This window comes from Solea solea, chromosome 5, assembly GCF_958295425.1.
Source record: "Solea solea chromosome 5, fSolSol10.1, whole genome shotgun sequence".
NCBI classification, from domain to species: domain Eukaryota; kingdom Metazoa; phylum Chordata; class Actinopteri; order Pleuronectiformes; family Soleidae; genus Solea; species Solea solea.
Genome location: NC_081138.1, coordinates 19062049 through 19087526, shown reverse-complemented (window position 1 = coordinate 19087526; position 25478 = coordinate 19062049). Strand labels below are relative to the sequence as shown.

The window sequence follows — 25478 nt, the reverse complement described above, 5'->3', positions numbered from 1 at the left end:
TACCTTTCAAAATAAAAAAAAACATTACTGGAGGACTTGTTGCAGCTGTTCAGCTGATCACAGTGTCTGAGTTTGAAGATGTAAAGAAGGTACACACAGGGTGGCACTACTATTTATTTTATATAGCTCCTGTCTGCTCCTTCTTTGTTGTTTTGTCATGTGTTGTATTTTGTGTGAAACTCATCTGCATAAGTGTGTATGGAATGTGTGTGTGTTTAATTCGTTGGGTTATACGATATTATCAGATATTGGCTTTAAAATTAATTATTGGATATCGGCAAACACTGACAAAGACTACAACTGCTGGCTAAATAGACCACTTTTTTTCCGTTTATTTATTTTGCTCAATGAAGAAAATGTATATCGACATCTGCTGCGTCATTAGTGGGCACAATATTATGTTAGTTTCACTACAGAAGAGACTAAATAACCTCTGCAGTTGGGCATTTTGGTAATGGTTATAGGCCCAAGTGCATTTGTTTTCTTCCTGTGAGCTGCATATTCACACGAATCGTGCTTTGTTGTTCCTCGTGTAGAAGAACCATGATGAACCATGATGCCTTGTTTATTGTGCAAGGTAAATATGGAGAGTAATATAGAGTGTTGGCTGGATGTGTGGCTAAGTGTGTGTGACAGATAAGTAGGTAAATATGATGACTCTAAATTATGTTGCAAATGAACAAGAAAGCATTTTCCTTATAGACATACATATTTAAGCCTACCTATTATTATAATTAAGATATACAGTATCTAACAAATCACGTAGGTTTAAAAGTTTGCGCTGTGCTTTTATTTTTTAGAGGTTTAACCATCTTGTTTCAGCTTCACAGTTTGTAGCTCCACCCCCTCAGTCTCTCTCTCTCTCTGTCTGTGTTTCCCACCCAGCAAACACATTTACTGTCCACACAGATATTGACCATCATTACTGTAAATGTTTGCCTGACATACATTAGGTTTTGCATGAGGTGTTATCCACATGATAGGATCTGATTTAAACAGTCACTGCCACTGAGGAAGTGTTGGCTCCCTCCCTGTTGGGCCATTGGAGCTCCTCTGGAAAAATAAAGACAGTTAAATCTCTGCACTGCTTCACTCAATACAAGTTTAGATAATGAGAGCGCAGGAAGATGATTATTTTTGAGGGAACATTTCCCTCAAGCTTCCTTGCTGCGAAAACAAACAAACAATATTAGTAGAGATTAGTTTCAGGGGAACAATTTGTACAAGTGGTAAATTATGGGTTTGGGGATCTAATGTCTGTGTGTATTTCACAAACAGCTTCAACGAGATCGACCACAAGTTAACCAACGACGAGTCAATTTCAACTTTTATTCAAGACACGTTTGTTAGCTTCAGCATTCACAACACAGAATAAATTACGCACGCACACACACAAACTGTTAAATCACAACTTTTTTTAAAAAGTGCAAACCATCTGGAAAAGCATGAGCTCATTGTTATGAAATATGTGGACACAGCAGAGCACTTGGCCTGAATAACTTCAAAACAAAAACATCAAATATTAAAACAGACATCTCGAAACAACAGTGTTCAGACTCTTGTCCGAGCCTTGGTGGAGCAGCAGTCGCAGTCGCATCAGGTCAAACTTCTGTGTCCGTGTAGAGCTCCACGTTGGCCCTTATGTGCCGACGGTGCACGCTCCCTGCACCAAAACACTTTCCAGTCCTGTTGGTGGTCTGCTCTTATCTTGGTCATAAGAGATAACAAAGAAGTTGGTAACTATGGAAACTTGCTTGAGGTTATATGAGGAAGTCCGCCGCTACCCACACGTGTAAAACTCAAATGAGGGTGATTTCCCGGTGAGAAATTGCAGCTAAATGCATGCGATTATAACACTTCACTGACGTAGACCTTTGTTTGAGTATGAATGGAACCACAGGCTTGTGTGCACATGCACACAAGTGACGCAGCCACGCGGTAAGTGTGGCACGGCAATTTTAGACATTTACAAGATGCAACATAAAAACTCCTTTTTGGCACTTCTATGTTGACTGTGATACAATCAAGTGCTCTCTGAAAACATGACAGCCATTTATCGTTTGGCGAGGTTTGCAAGTGGAAAAGAAAAAGAAAAAGTTTGATCACTTCGAACCAGGATGAGATCGATATCACAGAATTCCCTTCAAGTAATAAAATCTGAAGGATTTCTTTTCAAAAAAAAAAAAAGAATCAACAGGACAAAGACAATGGACATTAACATTAATACATTCTCACAGATTTCAAGTTTCACTGTGAGCAAAGTGATGGGCATTTCAACAGAAATCTACAGCCAATACAAAGAAACTTTTAAGTCCCAGTGATCTTCATCAGGCTTTCTCTCTCCGTCTCAATGGCCTTGTTGCAGCTCCTGTAATTCTAACTCTGGAATGATGAATACATATATATATACATTTTTCACACCCGACTTACTGTAAGAACTGCAAAATATCAAAAAAGAAAAAGAATTTTTTTTGGTGCAAATGAGGATCCACTTATTGGCCCTTGAAACGATTCCGTGTTAAAAAAAAAAGTGTGTGTGAAGAAGAGGAGTGGGGGGGTGGGGTTAGGCAAAGGAGCACAGGTTGGGATGTTCTCCCATGATGCAGTTCTTTCTTTCTGCCTTCACATGGCGTCAAAGTGGAAACGGTGGGCTTCCTGTCTCTTCTCTCGGTCGTCTGCTTTCTGATCAATACACAGAACAGAGAAAAGAGGCAGAGTCAGTCAAGCTTTCGTGGTCTGCAGATCACATGGACTATAATGCTGAACACAGGACATTTGCTTGACTTGCACCTTAAATAAGCAGCATGCTGCATTTCTCTGTTAACTGAGATGATGGGGGGGGAGAAACCCCCTCCACTGGTCTGTCAATCACAGGTACAGTATAGGACACAGGCAGCCGTTCATGCTCACACTTACACCACGGGAAACAGAAGAGTCACCGTTTAACCTCACCCGCACGTGTTTGGTCTGTGGGAGGAAACCGACGCAGGCACAGGGAGAAAATGCCATCTCTGGGTTCAAGAGCGGAATCTGAAGCTGTTTGGTGTTTTTGTTTTTGTACCTGAACGTAGTTCAGTTACTGCTCCATATCAGACAAGACTGAAATGTGTGTGTGTGTGTGTGTGTGAACTTTTTCACACTATAATTAACAGGTAATTGATCCCTTTGTGATTAACTTTGCGATATATAAAAATGCAGAACTACTTATATACTGTATATTATCATCAGACTATATTAAAGGCATAGTCTGGAAAATGTCCTTTGTCGAAATCCTCTTCATGCTCCGAAAGCCATTAATAAATAAAGTTGTTTATTACAGTACTGTGATAATTCATTTCACTTGGATCGAATGGATTGATTGTACCTGTCATTAACCGACCTGCCCATCTGAGCAGGTAACGATTCACGTTTTCTTACAAGTCATCTTGACATTTTGTCAATGACGCTCTCTCTCCACTCGGCTTCAGAAAGTGTGTGTGTGTGTTCACGGGTTGTGAGGGCGGAGCTTCGAGACAAGAAAACAGACAATTAATTGGCGATCTAAACGGGAGGAGGATTTCAACGGATGACATAACAAAAAAAGCGTCTGACAGACTCGAGCTTTAAAATCACATGGGAAAGCCGGTGCCACAATGAACACGTGTGTGTGCATGAGCATGTCATTATTATTATTCCCAAACCTCAAGCGGAGAAAATAAAATGATGCTGTGACATAACACATGTGGTCTGCGGCTTCTTTCAGCTGTTACAAACTAAATCAATGCTGTTCTCGTTATTTACAGAACAGCTACAGCGTTAAGGCCAAGTTACGCTCAAGCTCCGGTCGACTGTAATATTCACTGATTAAATATGGTGACACAGCTTCATTTCGTTTCATTTAATAGGGCCACAGGTAGTAACTACAAGTTAGTTAGTAAATAACACTGGGTAAAATGAGCAAAGATCAATTAAAGGTTGAAAATGCAATTGTTTTAGGCAGCTGAAATACTGTTGAAATACAGAACCGAACAATTTAAATTGAATGTTCATGTACATCTCAGTCTGAACCTCACCTGTCCAACACTCATCACATGTTCTCTTTTCTACCGGTTGCCATGGTTTTGTGTCTTCCTTGTTTGACTGGACCCGGTCAGAACCTGCCTCCATTTTTTTTATTTTGGACAGTTCAAAGATTTTCTGCCAGTTCATATTCAAGCTTTCAGCTTACACTTACAGTGTCTTAGCAGTAGGTTTTGGTGATAACTGATTGCTGCAGTTAACTCTTTTTTAACTCTTTGTGAAGGAGAACAGTGAGGACAGTTTGTGTTACAGAGGACGACACAAGGGAGGAGGTAGGGTTAGATGGAAGAAGAAGAAGAAGAATTGGAATTTGGAAATCTTCTCAATCCAATTTCATATATTCACTGCTGCAATAACAATATACTGTTGTTATTATGGTAAAAAAAAGGAGGCAGGTACAGACAGCTGCGCTCAGTGACTTGATTATTTATGGTGATATAATGTAAGGAGGACATCTAGGTCAAATTCAGGATATTATTTCCCTGATATCATCTCATTCGCACAAAAACAGATGCACACATAACTGAAAAGGTCTTGTGAGGATGCTCTGTTACAAAGAAACAGTACGAGTGTGTTTTTTTTTCAAAGCCAGTGGGCTGTTATCATCATCATCTGGCCGTGGAGACAGACAGGTGTGAACGCTGCAGGCAGCACTGCCTAGCTAAGCTGAAAACAGGCCGACAGACGTGTACACCCCCCCCCCCCCCCCCCCCCCCCCCCCACAACACCTCCTCCACTCTGGGCCCGTTCATGTCACATGCTGCTAATATTCCTGTCTGGTGCTGTGAGGGAAAGTTTGAGACAACAGCAGGAATTTCCCATTCTTTCTGTTTAGCAGCTGATACTGACAGCTGATATTGTCCTCTATGGACTCAGTACATTTCATGAACCAAGGGCCTGAGAAAAGCCATTTTGTAATAGAAGTGTCTGAGTACAGATCCTTGTACTTCTCCACAGTGCATTAGTGGACTCAGTGCACAGTATTTTCTGGACAAAGGCAAAAAGGCAGCTGTGGGGACCAAGGTACCGACAGTCACAGTTAAAAGCATAGTAAGCATTTCTCATTCAATAGTTCTTTTCTTGAATCAAATTCAGTGACTATCTCCTCAGAGTCTTATATCTGTTCTGTGTGTGTACACTGAAAACTAATCCAGTGTGCCTTGAACAATCCGACTCTGTACATGGGAAACAAAGAGAATGAGTCAGAGTGAGCCCCAACACGACGCTGCACAAATAGCACAGTCAATCAGCAACAAATGGGGGTTATGTTTATACATGTAGTAGGAACAAGGGAAAGAAAAGGAGAAAGAAGTGGGTGCAGTGTGTGGAAAGGGGTCGACACTTTAAAAATGTTGCAATGGTCTAACGGCCGGGATCTGATCGGATAATTGCAATGGCCAGTTTCACTCCGGGGGATAGACGACAGAGAGGCATCAACATGAGGACGCTGTGGACGCACGGGACTGTTATTTTGTGTTTCTGGTACCGGTACTTTATTTACTACCTGCTCTGGCTGAGGCGACACTATGTGAGACGTCGCCACATTTCTGGCCACTGATTAGTCAGAGTGCCGTCACAGGAAGAGACATCCAACACAAGAATCAAGCCGAACAATTCCCAACTGTAGATCAGTTAAAGAGACTTAACAATCCTAAAAACGTGGGTTAATCTCCAGGGAAATGTCTAAAATCTCAATATTTAACAGAGGAGTCTGGTGTATTTAGTGACAGCACGACCAGCGAGCGGCATCACAAACCCTGAATCTAATGATTCAGTACCACTGAAAACAACTTGTCTTTACAAGTCATTAGTCACTCGTTTGTGTGTGTGTGTCGCGTGTAAAACAAGGTCACAGCAGTTTCATGCAGCCGTGCAGTGATGACTCCGCCCATGATGAGTAGGTACTATTTTGTAATGGAAAACCATTGGCTATTAGAAAGAGTCCCCACTTCCACAGTGGTGTATCTACCTCTCTAACATATTTATCTGCAGAGACTTATTTCCATAAAACCATTTTCAGACAGATCTGAAACAATGCAAATCTTTTAGTGTCGCAGTTTAGCAAGGAAACGGTACATTGTGATTGTTAAGTGTTATATTTGATGAAGATAAGATATCATTCCAAAAGATCATACTTAAATACAATATTTGAGTGAACCAAGCAGCAAGTTAAAGAAAGATTTTTTACATGGAATATCGCTATGATTTCTTAAGATAACAATAGCTCTGAAAAGGAAAAGGACACATATTTTATACGGCAGTGAACTGTAATTAGGTTTGATGGGCCTGAAACACATTATCATCCTTTTTTTTTAGAGGTCACCTTTTGACAGTAGTTCGGGACTAAAAAAAAGAGTCCGTATCAAGTCTATAATGCATTCACTATCTTACATAAGATTTGTGATGAAGTGAGGATGAGAGGGTCATGAATAATTCAATGTGTGAATTATGGCTGTAAAAAGTCTCCAGCACCTAAATAGTCATGTGACATTATGCATAAAGACAGACTGGGGAGAATGTTAAGTATTTAAAGAAAATATACACAAAACCTTAACTTTACATTCATTTTGTGATTTACTTGTGAAATGAGTAAGTGTCACATGACTGAACACAGTCTCAGTCCCATTGAGAGACATGGAGATGACTGTCTACTTTTAAACAGACAGCCAGGGGACTAATTTGCTTCACACGCAATATGGTCAGCAACAAAGTGACTGCTTTTGTGAAGATATCAGTGTCTGGTGTTCTTCTTTATATGGTGCTTACTTTTTTCTTTTGCCTTTTTAGGGCTTTGTGTTTTAAGGAGCAGATGGACTGCTGTTATGTTCTCCTCTTTGGATAAACCAATCAACTGTGCTGGGCTGTGGTAGAAGCCTAGAAGTCTATAATTGACTATCAAGGGAATTATGCCAAATTGTCACCTTGAGGCCCATTTCATCAATAAGCTGCAGCAGCATTGATTTGTGTCAATCAAAAGCTTTCACTGACACAGGAGTGCCGCCGAGTCTGAAACCAGGTGCAAACAGTGAGTCATGTCTTAGTTTCGAGGGCTCTAATGCCAACTCGTTATGTGTGGCCTATGTGCTGCATGAGGATGACGCATTGATTACACTGAATATTTAATTTAACTTTAATTACCATACCTTTCCTGTCCTTTTACTTTTGCCACAACAGCTTATATTTCATCACAGACAGTCTGGGTGCTGGGGCATATTTGATTTGGCAAAAGGTTTTGTGGGTTCCTGACAGAACCTTACTCATTTATCCGGGCTTGGAACCAGCACACCGGATGTGGCCCTAGTGGCACAGGGATAGCAGATGATCCGCTGTGGTGAGAAGCCGAAAGACGGAGGAGACTCTGTGTCGGGTAAAAGCGCTGCTGGCTTGCTAGGTCGGAGCAGCACGTGGCCTCTACGTGACTTTGTTGTTAAGACAGCAAATACCAGAGGCGCCAGAGCAAACAAAGAAATGCCAAGTGTCACTCAGCGGGCTCACCCTGACCTTACTGGATGCCCTGCCAAAGTAGATGTAGGAGAAGATGAGATATGACGGAGGATGTTAACAATTGGCACAGGAGTCATCCTCAACAATCATAATTCCCTGAACGCATGAGGTTACATCACATTAGTGTGTCAGACCAGATCGGGGGGGGGGGGTGTAATTAAATACCCTAGATACATTTTGAAAAGTCATTTTTAGTCTGAACACTCCTGTAGCATATAGACGACACTGCTGGATATCAGGGGGCAGAGAAAGAGCACGGCACAGATTTAGACTCAGCAATGTGAGATTTAAATGCAAACTCCTATTCTTGCCTGTGTGAGAACACCCGGCTTGATTAAAAATGAAGTATACTGTAGCACCTGCCCATACAGGTGAACTTTTTTTCTCTAATCTGCATTTTCCTGTACTTTCCCCTCATCGTTATAGCTCTCGACACATCACTGAGGCGCCAGCCATGTCTTTTTTAAGTGCAGACTTGGTTCAGATGAAGCTGATGCTCACGACTGTCTCCCAGAACAATGACAATTAGAGTGCTTCTGTGTGTAGTATGACATCCTCCGCGTGGAAAAAAACACACACACACACAATAAGTGCACATAATCGCACAGCAGATGGCTTGGAGGAGATGCCAGTGACTTACTGCACCACTCAGCCCGGCAGTCAGCATTACCGCACTGAGCGTGGATGACAATGACAATCCAAAGAAATTTGTTTAAAAAAAAAAAAAAAAAATCAGCAGATCAGTGGTTTCTAATGTCTGTGTCTTGACATTTCGGTGCCACTGTAGCGTGTGTGTTACTCAAAGAACGACCAGCCCAGCGAGAGCTGCAGCAGGAAACACGTGTGAAAACTTGCTCCGACTCCCTGTGGGTGTATTTATGGCCGTAATGAACAGCAGCTCTGCCATGCTGAAAGGACAGAAGCACGCAATTAGTGCTGAACGCCCTTTCAGGTTGTGGTCTGGGGAGATTGAGACAGATAGACCGAGAGAGAGATAGAGAACGATAGAGAGAGAGAGTATATGTCTCTCAATGGGAGGCTCGAGGACTATAGGACAGTGAGACCCATCTGCTGCTCGTTGTGGCCAATCTGCTCTCTCTCTCTCTCTTACACACACACACACACAATTTAAAGAAGTAAATGATCAGTGTTAACTACAAGACTCTGTGTGTGTGTGTGTGTTAACCTTCTCTTTCCAATGGAGGATGCCAATAATGACAAGGATGAAGACACACACTCCGATCAGCGCGATGGCCGTCAGCAACACACTGTTGCTTGGAGTCAGGTACAGTTTAGCAGTCCAACTAGAGAGAGAGAGGGAGGGAGGGAGAGAGAGAGAGAGAGAGAGGGAGAGAGGGTGGGGGGGTTAAGTTTCATAATACTTTCATTTGACAGAATAAGTTACGTAAGTACCAAAGGCACACATGATCAGAGACGTATCCAATATAGATACAAAAAAAATAAATGTAGTGTCACAGGTCTCCAGGCTTCCAAGGAACTCTTTATTAAATTCCAGCAAACCAGCCACTTCAATATTTTTCACACATCATACCATAATCTGTCTGCATGTGCTGGGTGAAACCCAATGCACCTCTCTACTATTTCTATTTGGATCACATTGCTTTCATGAAGTGCATGTGGGTGTGTGTCTGCCATGGCAAGTCTGGCAAGCTTGGCGAGTGCACGAGTGTGTAGCGGTGACGTGGAGGAGGGAGCACGTGTGTGTGCGTGTGTGTGTGTGTGTGTCAATAGCCATCTGGAGCTTCTCGTGGGGTTTAGGCTTCATGTGAACAATGGCTTGATAACATGAGAATACGAACTATTCGGTGAGAGAAAATGACTCTCTCTCTCTCCCTCTCTCTGTGTGTCTGTGTGCGTGAGGGACACAGAGAGATCTGCTCACATTGTTTCATAACAACAAACCACAGGGACTAAGTAAACTTCAATATGACCTTAAGTGGCAACTGATGAGGTGGTTAAGGTGCCGAATGGTATCCATAGCATCAACGGCTCTTTCCAGAAAAACCAAACATTATGGTGTGGTGAACAAATTGGAAGCTTATGACCCAGTTTGACATTTTGTAATATCTTGATGCACACTGCCTGTTACCTGTGAGGCTGGTTGTGTGGGAACGGGATGACGATAAGCTGAGAGTTGGGAATGATGGCCGTCCACTCCTTCTTCCTTATGTCCTGGAAAAACAGAGAAAGCACGTTAGCTGGGTATGGCTGATATAGAACAAGCGATCGTGCAGGTTTGCATAGGAATCACAGACAGACAGACTGTATGTATGCTAAGTCCACTGGGGCAGAGTAATACAGTCCCATGGTTTTCTTTAGCTACTGTAGCTATTTTAAGCTGTACGTTCACAATGCAGACAAGCTGCGACTGGCTATAAATGACTGTTGCTTCAGGGAGTAACAACCTTTTCCTGACGTGCTTGTGTGCCTGTGCGCGTACAGGTGTGTTACATTTGCATATGTGATCAAGTGTTGTGCTTGTGGGTGCATTATCTCAGTCTCTCCAGTGCAGTAACCTAACTCATCATGGCAGCACTGAGACCTGCTCTGAATGGAGTTCAGGGGAAAGAAGAACTATAACCGGGCTGATAAACAACACAGACATTTGAAAGCGACTCCGGGTTATAACTGTCACAACACGGTAATCATCCATCATTATGATCCTGAAGGACACGCAGTCCAGTTGATTGTATGATTAGTGAACATTGCACAGACTCATTACAGAGGAGACAGATATAAGAAGGGAAAGTACAACATGTAAGACTCGGAGTTGCTATGACAGTGTTCAGACATCATCTTCCATATACCTGGAGTGATCTGATCACAAGAGGACAGTGCTAAATACAGGTCTGAAATGCATCTTCACAACACCGTTCACTAGAAAATGTCTCGTTTTCTTATGGTTAAAGTCTCACACACACATACACATACATTATAAATGGGCACATCTACACAGTTAGATCGTTTAAAAACATTTCTTGTTCTTTTCAAATTGACAGGGAACTCATCCAGGAAGCATTTTGATGCCAGGTGTGAACAGGCATAGTTAACATTTCCTCAAATTTGTACAGATGGATTTAATGTGAGATCTGCAAGTGCCAAACAATTTCCTGCCTCCTGCATGTTGAAGAATGTTATGTTATTTTTTCTACTGTCATGAACACATCTGATCCAGAATCCGTAAAAACCTGCTTTTAAGACACGACGGGCAGTCACAGCTCAGGAGTGAACTGTCACTTCCCAACGCTAAACGTGTGTGCACTTCATCAATGCTGCCCAATACTATAAGTGGTTAGGGCTTTTTTCACATGTTGTTTTTGGACTTGTATCTAAAACAGTGCTCAGGATTGGGGCGGTAACAATCCACAGCGATTAAGAAACATATAAATACAGGCGAGGATGCATCACATCAGTTATTTGAAAGCTCTAATTTTGCTCATAGCCGGTAGTGGCTCCCTGCTCTCCATCAGTTGAGAGGAGACACTTCTTGCTACTTTGGAACAGCATTGCTTTTTACATAAAAAGCACATTCTTTGCCGCCAGCCATCGTCACTGTACTCTTGGAAAGCACTGCTGTCGGTGCGGCAACTGGCGAGGGAGCAGAGCTAGACCGCACTACTGCTACTACTAGACCGATCCGGCTGTTAGGAAGAGAAAAGTGTTTCTAAGTCTTCAGAGAGAAAGCGAGAGACTGTGGTTCAAAGCCAGGGAAACTGGTACGCTACAAGAGAGCGAGGGAGAGAAAACACAGAGAGGGAGAGTGAGCGAGATGGAGATGGAGAGAAAGAGTGAGTGTGACAAGTACGGCACTGTTTAGTGAAGTAAACCACTTTGAGAGGCAAAGGAAATCCCCAGGGTGAAAGATAAGTGAACAGGAGGAGAGGGGGTGAATAAAAGGGAGGTATGACTGGACAGAAGACGGAAGATATACAAGTATCTTTTACAAAACCTCTCCCTTTGCGAAACAGCGGGCAGGAACACTCTGTTTTCAGGAGACAACTGTAAATGGCACAGTGGGGAGGGAAGTGAGAGAATGGGAGCAAGGCAGAAATAAAGACACAAAAAGAGAGAGACATAAAACAAGAGAGAAAGAGAGACATGTATCAAGAGAGCTGAAACCTCCAGAAAGACCCAAACCTGCCAGCTGAGCAGGGTGGGGTGGTGGCTGGGATTTCGAAGCCCTCTCTTCTTCTGAAGAACTTCCCAAAGCTCCTCCTCCTCATTACAGGTAGATGTGATGGAGTTACTCCACTCCTCAATCCCTCGGGGGAAAAAAAAAGAAATCTACTCTGCATAATGGGCCACATCTTTAGGCCTTCATTAATTCACTTTGGAGAAGGAACAGTGAAAGTGAAGGGAAAAAAAAGAGAAGAAAACAGGAGTGTGTGGAAAGTGGATAACAAAGCAGCTTGTTTGAGGAGAGTGTTCCTGTGTGCTACAGTTTCTGAGTCGTGGACCGAGCAATCTGCAATTCTAATCAGCTGCTTGATGGAAGACCTTAGTACCACATGGGAGGGGAAAAATGGGCCCTGTCGTGCCTAATATTCAGTGTGACAAGTGCAACGCAAGGGAGAGAGAGAGAGAGAGAGAGAGAGAGAAAACTAAGATGGAGATGAATGCTAATAGAGAGAGAAAGCTGAGCTGAAGAGAGCTGGTGTTTGAGGAAGTGTAGTGTAGAAATGTGGCTGACGAATAAATTAAAAACACAAAAGCAATCAAATATTGATTATATACTCATATAACATTAGCTTGCAGAGTGACAGAAGGCACGCACAGGCTGCATCCAGAGAGTCAGTCAAGGAATCCTCCTCTTGCAGGCTTGTTAAACAAAGATGTGCTTGAAGCTCAAAAGAAAAATCAGAGTGCTGGTATTCCATTCCAGTAAGGAGCTCACTGCACCTTTATCAATTCCCTAAGTGATGTCATCAATCACCCCATATGAGGGATGTGAAGTTTATCTGCAGAATAAGCTTGTTTAAAGGGGACAGCTATCAAAACAATTGTTTGGAACAACTGAACAAATCCATCACTTATCTTCACGGAGCAGGGTTTAACAAAAAGGAGTCTTGTGTGTACGTGTAAGCAAGCCAAAGACTTCCTGTAGACAAACTGTAGAGTGAAGAACTGATTAGTATTGTGTGGGTCGTCATTAGTTTTTTGTGTTTTAAGCAAATCCATCAGGATAGTTCTTTATGTAGACGTAAACAAACAACTTAAGCCCTGCAGCGAAACAACAAACAACATTGTTGGCAATGTGCTGCCACCATGAAACCAGCCTCACAACACTCAGAACTAGCAACAAAGACATGTATTTAAGCTCCTCCCACCAGGCAGGAGCTTCAGATTCATCCGTATTCACACAAACAGACTAAGTTGTGGCAAAACTTCTGCAGTCTGACAAATGCAATAGTATCTCATCCATCATGTGCCATATTATATTAATCATACTCATCATCACCTCAGAACACAATACTATAATATTTATCACGGCACATTATTTATAGTACGTATCTGCTGCTACTATGTTTGCGTTCTCTTCATGTCAAAGTTGTTCCTAATGTGTTAATGTACATACAGTACGTGTGTTTTCTTATATTTCATAGTTTAACAATAGAGTTGCTTATTTTCATATCTGTCCGATTGCAACTTTTTTTTTTTAATTGGCACAATTTGATTTGATGATGCCTTTTTTCTTTTGTCATTTTACTGTGCTTGCACAATGGTTAGAAAGTTGAGTTGAATCTTGAACCTAATTTTTTTCTTTCCAAGGACTACTGTCTCTATTCAGCATTTCTTGCCTCAATAGAGAATATGTATACAGGGAAACCACTTTACTTTTCTGCTCAGACATTTACTTCATTTGACCCAAAGTGGCATACTACATGTTACAAGAACCAAGAAAAAGTGGTTGGTGCCCAGCGAGTTCAAGGGTTCACTTTAGTTTGGCTGAGTGTCCTCACTTCCCTTTCGCAGTCTGCGCACTCCTCTGTAGGAGATTCAGCCTCAAATATTGTGGAAGACCTGTCAGCCTGTAGCAGTTCTACAGAGTGTGCAGTGAAGTGTCAGGGTAATATAACCCTCTCATATTTCCTCACCGTCTCTCCAGGCTGCCGGGGGATGCCAACAAAAAGGTGGTCCAGGAAGTTGGCGCTGCGTCCGAGCCCCAGCACAGTGTAAGGCAGTTGGAGGGAGAAGTGGGCCGACTGGCTCAACTGACCGGCTGCAAGAAAAGGACAAAGAGAAAACATAATTAAGTCAGTGAAGACATTTATTCATCAGGATCAAACATTTGCCCTACCTCATTAGGTTTTTATTTGACATTTATTTTGCTCTGTGATGGCAGAATTGCTCTGCGCCAGCTCAGTCTGTTGGTCCATCACTTTGTTTCAGACTGATGTACAGTATTTATTACTCTGGGATGGATTGGCCTTAACATTTTCTGTACCGACTCTGTTGATCTATTGAACTCTTCCTCTTGCAATACTCTGATGCTGATATTTTTGCATTTTTTTTTGTAAAATATCTGGGTAATTATTGGACGGATTGCTATTAAATTAAATCTGCATGTCTCCCTCAGGATGAATTATGTTAATCATAGCAGTGGTGATCCCTTGATATTTACTTTAATTCCAGCACTTGGATTTATGCCATCTGACATTTTACAGGCAAATAGATAATGAACATGGCTTCACCTCCTTTGTAATGTGCTTGATATGGATGCTTTAAAAGACTTTAAAGTTTTTTTAGTTTTTTTTTTTAATTCAAGCTGATTTTCTGCAAAAGTTGTCATGCTCTTGGCTTGTGACTCAATTTTCCTCAATCTAATTTTGCCCTATTTTTTCCTGGAACACAAAATGTTGCACCTCAGAGAGGATCTCAGTTGTTAAATTGTATTTTTACTCTGCTAATATGTGGCCTTTTTCACTCTCTCATGCACTTCATTAAATATAATCATTGAATATATAATTATGTATTTTGACTGTACATTTTTATTGCTGTCGCTTCTAAACGTCATGTGAGCAAAGCAGCCTGAAAGCATAAAGCTTAAATGGCAAACATAGGCCCCATTTCCTTCAGTGATCCTATGCTACAATGGCCCTGCTTTTCCATTTAAGTTTCACCAAATGTAATGAAATCAGCATTAACTCAACCTGCCCATGACCATCCCAGATGTATATGAAAACACACAGCAGGAGCGAAAGAGGCTGCAGCATGAGCCCTTTGGTTGACATGAAGTCACATTATGAAAGATACAAATCAGAGCCTGACGCCTGAGGACAGTCCAACACCTCCGCCTGTCTCCGCCCTCATCCTCCCTCAGAGCTCCCTCCTCTCCGTACTTACTATTCTCAACAAACCCCTTCGTTTCTCGCTTCCTTCTCTGCTCATCTCTCTCCTCTCCCCTGATACATCACTTCGATTTGGCCTTCTTCGTTTTTTGCCTCCCCTTCTTCTCCCCTCCTCCTGCACCCACCCTACCCCTCCCCTTCAGCTGCTGTATCTCGCCCACGCCACCCAACTCTGCCAAGTGCAGCTGACATAATTCAACCTCTACGTGGTAAACAAAGAGAGGGCGAAAAAAAAAGAGAGGAAGAGAGAGGGAGGGAAGAAGGGAGAGAGAGAAAAAGAAAGCCTCGAGGCAGCCAGTGATCAGAACTAATGTGGATGGACTGCAAATTGCAGGCTGAGAAGAGCACAACAGTTTTGCTTTTCCCTCTCCCACTATTTTCTTAAATCTCTGCTTAAGTTTAGTTCAGTTATCACCAAGACTTCCATTTTGGACTCAGCAGAATCTGGATCGGCACAAAAATTCTCTTCTTTTACACAAATAAAGATGACATGTCTCATGGGGATCAGTTCTTGCAGGACATAGAAATGATCAGCGATTGGGTGAAAGTGAGAAGCTAACTCACTGTGGTGTTTTTGCACTAAAAGCCGACCCACTATTTTCAATGAACCCATCAACTTTTGCCACATTTTACCATACCACGCTTTTCATCTGTCATTTCTCTGTCTCCTCCTCTAGCGTCAGCTCTGTGTTCTGTATGCGCTTCTGTTTTCTGAACCTTTTAGTGATAGCTGAGGTGAGAAGCGGCATAATTGCCTCAGATTGCACAAAGAGAGGGGCGAGAGTGAGAAAAATATTGGCTTTCCAGTGGTTCCGAAAAGAGCTAGGCACAGTCGGTGATGGAGGTTGACTTGCTCGGAGAAAAGCACAAAGCCTCTGCATCTAACAGATATTGAAGGTGAATCCTGGGGTGTCTGACATTTACTGAGAGGGGCATACGTGTGTGTGTCAGTGAGTGTGAGTGGGTGTGAGCAGGAGAACTGCACCAGAGCCGCAAAGAGGAAAGCTGTGTTCTGCTCTGTGACGAGCTGTGAACACATCATTTTTAAATTAGAATCCGGTAAGTCAGCACAAAAAGGATTGGAACATAAATAGATGTTTGTTGGGTCATTAACACTAAACGATTCCACACATCACATGGTGATTGATCACAATATTACTAACTAGGTCTCTTGTTGCTCACCGTATCCAACCATTCTGCAGCTTGACATTATAAACAATCACAACCGCTTAGACACAAATTGACTTTTGAAATGAAATAGTTACAGGTACGTCATCGGGGGGCCTAAAGTTGTTTCAGATATTATTATTAACTGATATTAAATGCATCAGATGTTAATCTATGAAAAACCTTTCTGACGGTGGAAACATTTTAAATACTGCACGGAGGAATGGAGGAGTCAGAAGCAGCCACCGTGTTAGATGAGGCTGCAAACCTCCTACTTCTCAAGAGTAACAATTTTACTCACACAAAGCAGCTATTCAAAGATTTAATGCAACATCATAGAGAAAAAAACTCCCATAGACCTTTTTTTTTTTTAGAATTTAAGAATGGGGAATCACACGGCTCACTAAGCGATGGGTAGATGCAAACCAGGCAGAATGTGTGAAGGCAGTGGAAGTGGTGAAATGCAAGGCTGTATTTACATTCTCCATTTTAATTTCAAAACTTATGCTGACTAACGCCAAATCTCCCCTTGCTGTTTTTCATAAAAATCTGTAGTAATGTAATTTATTTTTCTTGACATTGACCAATCAAATGCAAGACAGTCCAGAAAGGAAGGAGGCAGGAGCCCAGTCTTGATTTAGGAAAGCTGGTCAGCTCCACTCTGACCTCCTCCATTAGACTTGACAAGGCAACATTTTTGAGGGAATTGGACCTCAAAGCCAGACTTGGGTAGATGTTTTTGACAGACTGCTGTTTGCTGTCAGTGCAGACAAAGGGTGGATGGCTTGTACTTGGCCACTCAGCAAGGAGTGGGCCAGAGGATCAAGCAGGGTTACCTTGCAGGCAGGGAGCCTGGCTTATCTCCTGAGTGTGTGTGTGTGTGTGTGTGTGTGTGTGTGCGTTTCTGGCAAGGAAAGCCATTTCACAATATGGGGAGGCTGGCAAAACGGTATTATGCAGAGCAGTGTATTGGAATGTCGCTGTTTTGTGGCCTGTGTGTGTGTGTGTGTGTGTGTGTGAGTGTGTGTTAGTGTGCCTCTGTGCTATGTCCCTACAGCAAAGCCAGTGGAGGCCTGGGCAGAGAATTCCACCATGCACACTTGACACACAGCCAAAAGTCGATCTGATTGTAGAAAATTCAGTGCACGCACGAGTTCAAACTATAACTAACTAACATTACAAAATAATGTGTACACTCTTTGACCCATGGGCACTTTCATTTATCTTCAAGTGTCACTACGTGACACTCATCTACTCTGCATCATAGCTGACAAAATGCCTGGAGTGTTGCCAGCCATACCCTCTGGAACGCTCTCCCTCTGCATTTGCACTAGTTTGATTCCTTTAACACACTTAACACACAAAAACACCTGTGTAGATGTTTATTGACATCTTTTATGTTTTATTGTTGTTGCCGTTATTCTTTTGTGGATTGCATGCATTAGTGGCTTTGTAGAATGTCACTGGGTGTCTTGAAACACATTCACAATTGATAATTATTATTATTGTTGGACTGAAACAAAGTTAGAGCATTGCACATGAACAGGAAATGATTTTCGATGTAGCAGTGTGGAATCTGGGATTTAGGATACAGTGTAGCTACAGTGTTATTTGGGTCTGGTGAAATACATTTGAACTGTTCCCACATAAATGTTGCACATTTTTCTCACAGCAGAATGCAACACAGTGAGGGAGGGCAGAATCGAGGGTTGTGGGATATTAAGACTCCTCTTGATGCCAACGCTAACAAACATGACTCCCTCGTAGGCATGAGAAGGTGCGAAGTAGAAAAAAAGAAGTGAGAAACATAAGAGAAAGACTGACAGACAGACAGAGGACGTGGATGCCTCTGAGGAAGCTATGTCACCGTTGTGTGTGTGTGCGTGTCCACTTGCTGATATCTTATGACACATGTCCTCATGTAAAACTTGTTCTGTCCAGAGGTTTTAACTCCTCGGGTGCACGGTGAAAGTTTGATGTGCAGCATCAGCCTGAAAGTGACTCGGCACAAAAGGAAATAAGAAATCACTAGACAATTAAAATTTCAAGAACAAAAGTATTCTGCATTAATGAACACATTGGTTTCAAATTACAACCCAGAATCTGCTACTTGACGGAAAGAGCACTCAGCAATACAAACGATCACGATCTCAGTTCTTCATTGATACATTTAATATGGCCATAAACTTAATTGTCTTGCATGGATGTACTGTTCCTTCCATTCCCTACAGCTTTCAAACAACTAAAACGGTTTACAGAGAAATTCAGAGTGCCTGTCGCCATAGAAACCATTTGCTCCCCCCAATGCTGATAAAAAAAAAAGAAGCAAATTGCAGCAATGGAGGGTGGAGCCGCAAGGGATAGAAAGCACACACCACACACACTGGCAGTCTGCTTTGCCTGGAGAGCCCCCTTTAGTTCCCACACATTGCTGTCAAGATGTGGGCATTGATTTGGGAGGTAAAATGTTGTGTTTGAGAGAGTGAATGTGTGTGTGTCTGTGTGTGGACAAAATGAAGGACCCAGGAGGTTTTAGAGTTGTTCTGTCCACCACTGAGCTTTACACTGACTCTTTTGCACCAAAGCATAATGACATTAGTATCTGCCCCTGACACCACCTGAGATGACACACAGACACACACACACACACACACACACACACACACACACACACACACACACACACACACACACACACACACACACACACACACACACTGTGTGTGTTTGACTTAAAGCCAGATGTATCACCACATATTAAGCACCATCAAATATCCTGTCTTCGTTCGTTGAAGCATCTGTTTGGTGCTTCCATCAATAAAAAGACAGTAAAACTGATCATACAACATGTCAGTTATGACACTTAATATCATATCATATACCTTTCCATTAGACTGTTTTCATGCACACTTTTGATTTCTGCATGAAAGTAGAAAATGTATTTAGGGAGGCTTTGTGCTTTTCCCCCGGAAAAAGTCTTTAAATATCACATTAAAAGTTCTTACGCTTGAGAGAGGAGGAATAGTTGGCATATTGATTAAACGTAGAGGCAAATGAGTGCAATGGAAAGAAGTTTCAGCGAATAAAAGAGCATGTTTAGAAATTACCAGACTAAAATGTTTCGCAGAAAAATAAAAATGATATTACAATCTGAAGTGTCAAGTACTTAGTGTGACCTACCCTTACACTTACAATAGCACAGACCTGGCTCTCTTAAACCTGGAGTGGAACCCTGACTAATGTTAGTAATAAAACCTGTGTTCGTCCTACTGTTTCATGTCGACAAATGTCTGCTGTGAAAAAAGATATATTACACCAGATTTATTCAAGACATGCTTGAGCATCACATACACGTTAGATGAGTTAGACCCACTTTCAGTCACATTATTACAAGGAATTTGAAAGACACACCAACTACAAAGCTGGTAGTGCCCTAAGACTTTTACACAGTACTGTATTTGTTACAGAAAAGACAGAAAAGACAGCATGATTGGCCGAGATTGCATGTTACTGTAGCGTAGTTGTTGTTTCAGAACCTTGGACAGCGCTGTTTTTGTGCGCCAGTGTGACACTGTCCTTGGTGCTGAAATGGAGGAGCAGCAGATCGATAGAACACATCGCTTATGCTGGTTTATTAGCTTGTTTGCCGTGCGTGGCTGTAAATTTAAGTTTTGGCTCTAATTCTATTCCCGCAATTGACTGATGCTTCACCTGCAAACAATGCACCAATGACTCACTGATGTGGGACACTAATAGAAAATGATACACCAGTGCTTCTAGCAGGCAGATTAATAAGGCTCTAAAAGACTAAAAACTAAAAAACTAACATTTGGTCCACAATTGGTTTCTGTGTGGTGCAATCAAAGGTGTTTCTTCAAGTTTATGCTTTTCTTTCTTTTTCCTCCCCTGACAACCACACACTTATTCTTGGTGGGGTTCTCTTTGAAGAGGGTCAAACTGTTGGGCTGCCATCAGCTCACTTGTTAAAGTTCATGGCTGTGTTAAGTTATAATTACAGTGCTGTTTTTTTTTTTTCAGAATCACTATTATAATTTAACCATCGACCATCTAATCACCGTCTAATCTTAAACATGAAATAAAGCTAATTGAGAAACATACCTTATCAAAGCATTCTCTCTCATCTCCCTCTCTTTCTATGTTGGGTAATCTTGATTAACAAGAATACTCTTTTAACAATTCCTGTGGATATCCATTTTTGTGAGTGAAAAATGTTTCAGTTATACAATCACTGACTCAAGGTGACTCAACATTAGGTGTCTAATCTCAACTATTGAAAGTTGGTTGACATAGCAACACATTGCTGTTGGACCACAGTGCATAGGAAACATCATTTTTGATTTCTCAGAATAGAAGGATCTCTAAATATAGTACAAACAAGATTTGAGCCAAACAGAGGCAAAACTACAAACTAACAAAACAAAGTGAACTAACTGTTCTATCTGAACTAACTATTGGTTACTGAAAAACTGTTCTAAAAAAAAGTTCTTAATTTTGATTCCATACGTTCAATAAACCTACAGTATAAGATTAGCTAATGAGACTTATCAAGCCTCTATTTTTGTTGTCTTTTCTGTTACACTGGGGCAACAGGGGTTGTTTTTAAATGTGCTATGTAAATACATTTATTTGACCTTGACCTACACTTACCATTGCTGACATATGGTGTTAACATTTAAATGCTAACAAAATTTGACAACACCAGCATGGTGATGTTTCAAAACTGAAACCTTGGACATAATAGTGCTACACTGAATTTTTAACTTGATTTGATCAATTTGACTAGATTTACTGCGACGACGTACAACAGACATTTTGATGCACAAGAAATTTAAATCTAAATACAACGAGGTATTAACAGCTTAACAGTGTTTTGAGGAGCGATTACATGGTGTGAAATGAGAGAGGAAAAATAGATGAAAGTGAGAGTAGTGCTGGTGGGGGGATGTGGAGAAAAAAAACAAAAAGATGAGGAAAGAGACGCAGGAAGGAGGCAAAGCAGTGACAAACAGGGGAGAGAAACACATGCTAAGCCTGATCAATAGTAATTCACCATGTCTCTGTGGAGGGTTACCTCTCTCCTCATTTTTCCCCCCGCCACTTCCATATTTCCTTCTCCACCTCTGTTTTGATCTCTCTATGCTCTTCTCCTCCCATTTTCTATCGTTCTCTGATGTTCCACCCTCGTTGTGAATCCTCCCTGTGAGTTACATCTGCCCCATCTGCCGTAAACTGTGTAATAATATGGTTTGAAGATGGGACAACAGTTAGTATTGACCAGATGAGGTCTCTCAGAACAGGAGTATTCTGTGGCCATAGATCAGTGTGACATTAAGTGCAACAGGCTGGCCTTTACAACACTGCTGGAGGCTTCAGCATGATGCAGCAAAATGCAACATGAAAGGCTTCAAATGTGTGAACGAGTCAACTGAATACACAACCGAGTAAACAGACGCACACACTGTTTCCCATTTGAATTTGAGAAATGTTGTTTTTGGATCCGGTAAATATGTAAAAAGGTTAAAATATGATAAATACGTTTGTCGACGCGTTGCTGCAGGTGAACATGTGTTTTCTAAAAGGTTGTGCGTGCATGCAAAATGAGAGTGTGCACTGTCGGAGTGTGTGCATGTGTGAGCCATCACTAATCCCCTGAACTCATTAGCCTAATTGAACAGTCTGCAGAGAGCTCCACATTGATCTTTTGGCTGATATGATTCTCCACCGTCGCTCGTCTTTCTTTCCGTCTCTCTGTCCTCTCTTTTCCTGTCACTTGTCTCTTAAATGTCCTCCCTCTCTTTCTTCATCCTTCGCTCCGGCTCTGTGCACAATTACCTTTGACACTATAGACACGCTCCCTGTCAACCTGACTAATTTGCAGATTGGCAAGGGCACATATGCAACAACAGCTGAATTTCCATCTGTGTTTATTTATGGGCGTGAGGATGTGTTATATTTAAAAACCCAAAATGGGTTGGCTTATATTTTGATACATTGAGCCTCATTTCACTGGAGAAAATTGCTTACAAATGCATTTAAGCAAATCCTGACAAAGTCTGAAAGTTGTTTATCCCACTGCACAACACCGTACAAATTTATGAGCAGCGATTGTATCATGGATAAAAACACAGCTTGGAAAAAGCAACAATACTTTAAACAACAGTAAAAAGTCAGAAAATTATGATAAGACCTTGCTATTGATATTGTTTAATCGACCAAATGTATTTTTTTTTACCTTTTTTTGGCAACTTTATAAGGATGTATTTTGGAAGTGTCACTGTAAGACATACTGACACGTAGTCGGCATCATAAATACAGCTGACTGTGCAATTGGCAACTCATACCCCTACAAATCATGGCTACCAGAGAGGAAATAAATAAAAAAACTGATTTTAGTTAGATAACAAAAAGGCTCACCTGATGAAATCTAAGCCTGCTTGAGGCTATGATATCTTAAGAATACATTTTTCCATTTTAGCTTGCCTTTTCCAACTGAAAACTGAAGTCTGTGCATCAGACACTGACTATGTGTCAGCGCTTTCATATAGCCTCATTTCACTTAATAGTGAGAACAATATTTTTTTCCTCCCAGAGCAGAAGGCAACTGCATCATCAATCTAACATGAGCTGGTCTTTTTGATGTTGCTTATACTCGTACAATTGTGAAAGAAAGTTAAATGCCACTACTGGTCACTGTTCTCATGTCAAGTGGGTGAGCTGGGACCCAGCAGGAAAAAAAACAAAACAACAGTTTTTTTACTGCTCACTGCACATAAGAGTGTCCACAGTAAGAAAAGAGGGAGGTGAATAAAGAGGCTGTTAATGAATCTTCAACTATTCATCTCCACCACACCACCTGTCTCTCTCTGCTGCTCTCTTTCCGTCACAGCAGGAGTTAGTTGATAATGAGGTGTGGTGTTGTCAGAATCACAGTCCATACTCATCCATCCGAGCTGCTTAGTAAGGGGGCCTGGTACGCCGCTGTCTAGTACTTACACACAACACACACACACACACACACACACAAGGTCACGGACAGACAGATGTCCGGGAATGCACATGCACTTGTGCACACAGACACACAAAACACTGCACTAAAAAATCTGGTCAGTATTTCTGTTGACCCTTTCGTGTCAGAGGGTGAAATTATCACCGTTACTTGCCAGATACTATCTACACTGTATGACTGTATGTGGAGTGATGTCTTTCTCAGGTATCTCCCAGATGAAAGACGAGTCTACTTCCTACTCCTCTCTACATCCACGCTATCTCTTCTTTTATTCCTCCTCTCTTCATCCCGCCAAAGTGACTGATCTCCTTCTTTTGTGCATTCATCTCTCTTATATCTCGATACTCTCCTCAGACCTTTATCCATTTCTCACACTCTCTTTCCTCGGTGCTTTCTCCTCCTTTTAGAAGGGTGAAGGGTAAGTGAAGATCGTCAAGCCCCCAGTGGAGAGGCCCAGGTGTGTGTGTACGCGTGCATGTGCGTGTGTGGTTGTATAGATGCGATTGTGCGCACCCCATCATTGCTCATCACTGGCAGCTTCGGTGGCAGTTCCTAGAGCTACAAGCCACAGAATAAACACACTTTATATCACAACACACACAGGCACATGCACGCACGCACACACACACACAAACACAGGGGCAGCAATTGCTACTGTTAAATGAGGGGTCTGGGGAGTTGTAACGGCAAAGCCTCTGGCTGCTCTCACTCTCCGCCTACAACAGTGCACTCCACTCCAACACACACCAGAAATAAAAGCCAGCGTTACGATGGGCAGATGGAAGTTCTCCAGGATGTTTTAATGTTAAATAGATAGGATTATATTTTATTGATCATCACCAAACCAGGAACTTTAATGCATGGTGAATTAAGTCACGGACCTCAAAGTTAGGTGGTATTAGTCTTCAAACCCATGTAGTAAAGTCGTTTTTTAGTTTCCTTGTTTTTTTTTTTATCAGATGTTTTCAAAAGTCTCCAATTCATGATTAAAGTAGAGGAAGGACTCAGAACACCAGCATCAACCAAGGCCGCTCAGTTTCACACAACGTCAATACACTCGCAAGGTTACCACTTCTTGAAAAGGACATTTGATAAAAATCCGACTTTTACTTTGTGGGAAATGTTGCTCACAGAGGAACAAACACACACACACACACACACACACACACACACACACACACACACACACACACACACACATACAGACAAACACAGCCAAAACCTAATTAAACTTACTTTTCTTGGCAGAGGTAACAATATTGGCGCTTTTCCATTATACAGTTCTAGCACTACTTGGCTCTACTCCATTCCACTCGACTCTACTTGGTTTGGAAAACGTCGTTTTCCATTACCTCATAGAACCTCCTCAACTTGAGGCACGGCTGCGCAAAACTGCCGCGATGTCTATACGTGATGCGACACAAACTAGTGACGGGCAAAGCACTTATTTTCAGTGTACTGAAACATTAATTAAGAAGATTTTTCACCGAGTCGTTCAGTACTTCCTGCATGACCGGCGCGAAGAACCAGCCTGACAGAGTCACTGAACTGAAATACAGCCGGGGTTGTAATTCGCCTCACGCTCGCCGACTTTTCCGCAGTATTTAACTCCTCTGTTAAATACTGAGCTTTTCGAAATGTCCTTGCTAAATGTTGTTGGAGATGAATGCATGTTTTTTTTAAATGATCCACAATTTCGGCATTGTTCGGTTTGATTCTTGTGTCTGACGTCTGGCACAGTGAGGCAAAAGATACATATAATGTTTTCACGAGTAAACAAAAAACCTGGCAGAGTTTCTAGCAATTATTTGGATTCAGACTGAATTTTAATAGTAGACAACATTTTTTGGATCCTTTTCAGTGTCTCAATGTTCTGTGGTTTTAAACTGTCACTGCCTTGACATTCTGCATTTCTCTATCCTTTCTCTCTCTCTGCAGTGGGTGTGGGTGAAATTCTACCTCTCTTTCCACCATTTCTCTTTGCCCATTCAGTTGCAGATTTGAAACCTGTGGAAGGTATGGAGAGAGAGAAGGAGACTGTGTTTCATCTGACTTTAAGACTAACTAAAGACACGACAGCTGTTTTATTCAATGGCTGCTTTGGGCTTGTACACGGAACACCTCACTGAGAAATCTGCAGCTATTACAGAATGAGTTCCAGCACTGTTTTGCTGCCAGAAGCCTAAAGTTGTCTAATGGTGGTGAAATAATAATGATGTTAAACTGTGATCCAGCTACTCATTCTATACACTGTGGCAGCAGATGAATGAAGCAATGATATCCGACAATGTAGGATTATGAAGCACAAAGACACATGTACACTCAAGACTATATATATCCGTGACCCCAGG

General features: G+C 41.8%; 1 protein-coding gene across 1 annotated transcript in view; it reads right to left on the bottom strand.

Moving 5' to 3' along the window:
• Nucleotides 1-1315: 1315 nt before the first annotated feature.
• Nucleotides 1316-25478, bottom strand: part of itfg1 (integrin alpha FG-GAP repeat containing 1) — a 114551-nt gene continuing 90388 nt past the window's right edge. The window contains exons 15-18 of the mRNA XM_058630204.1: nucleotides 13680-13804; nucleotides 9674-9756; nucleotides 8750-8867; nucleotides 1316-2682 (exon numbers count right to left, since the gene is read on the bottom strand). Coding sequence (XP_058486187.1) covers nucleotides 2623-2682; nucleotides 8750-8867; nucleotides 9674-9756; nucleotides 13680-13804 — 386 coding nt within the window. The 3' untranslated portion in view covers nucleotides 1316-2622. The remainder of the gene's footprint in view (nucleotides 2683-8749; nucleotides 8868-9673; nucleotides 9757-13679; nucleotides 13805-25478) is intronic.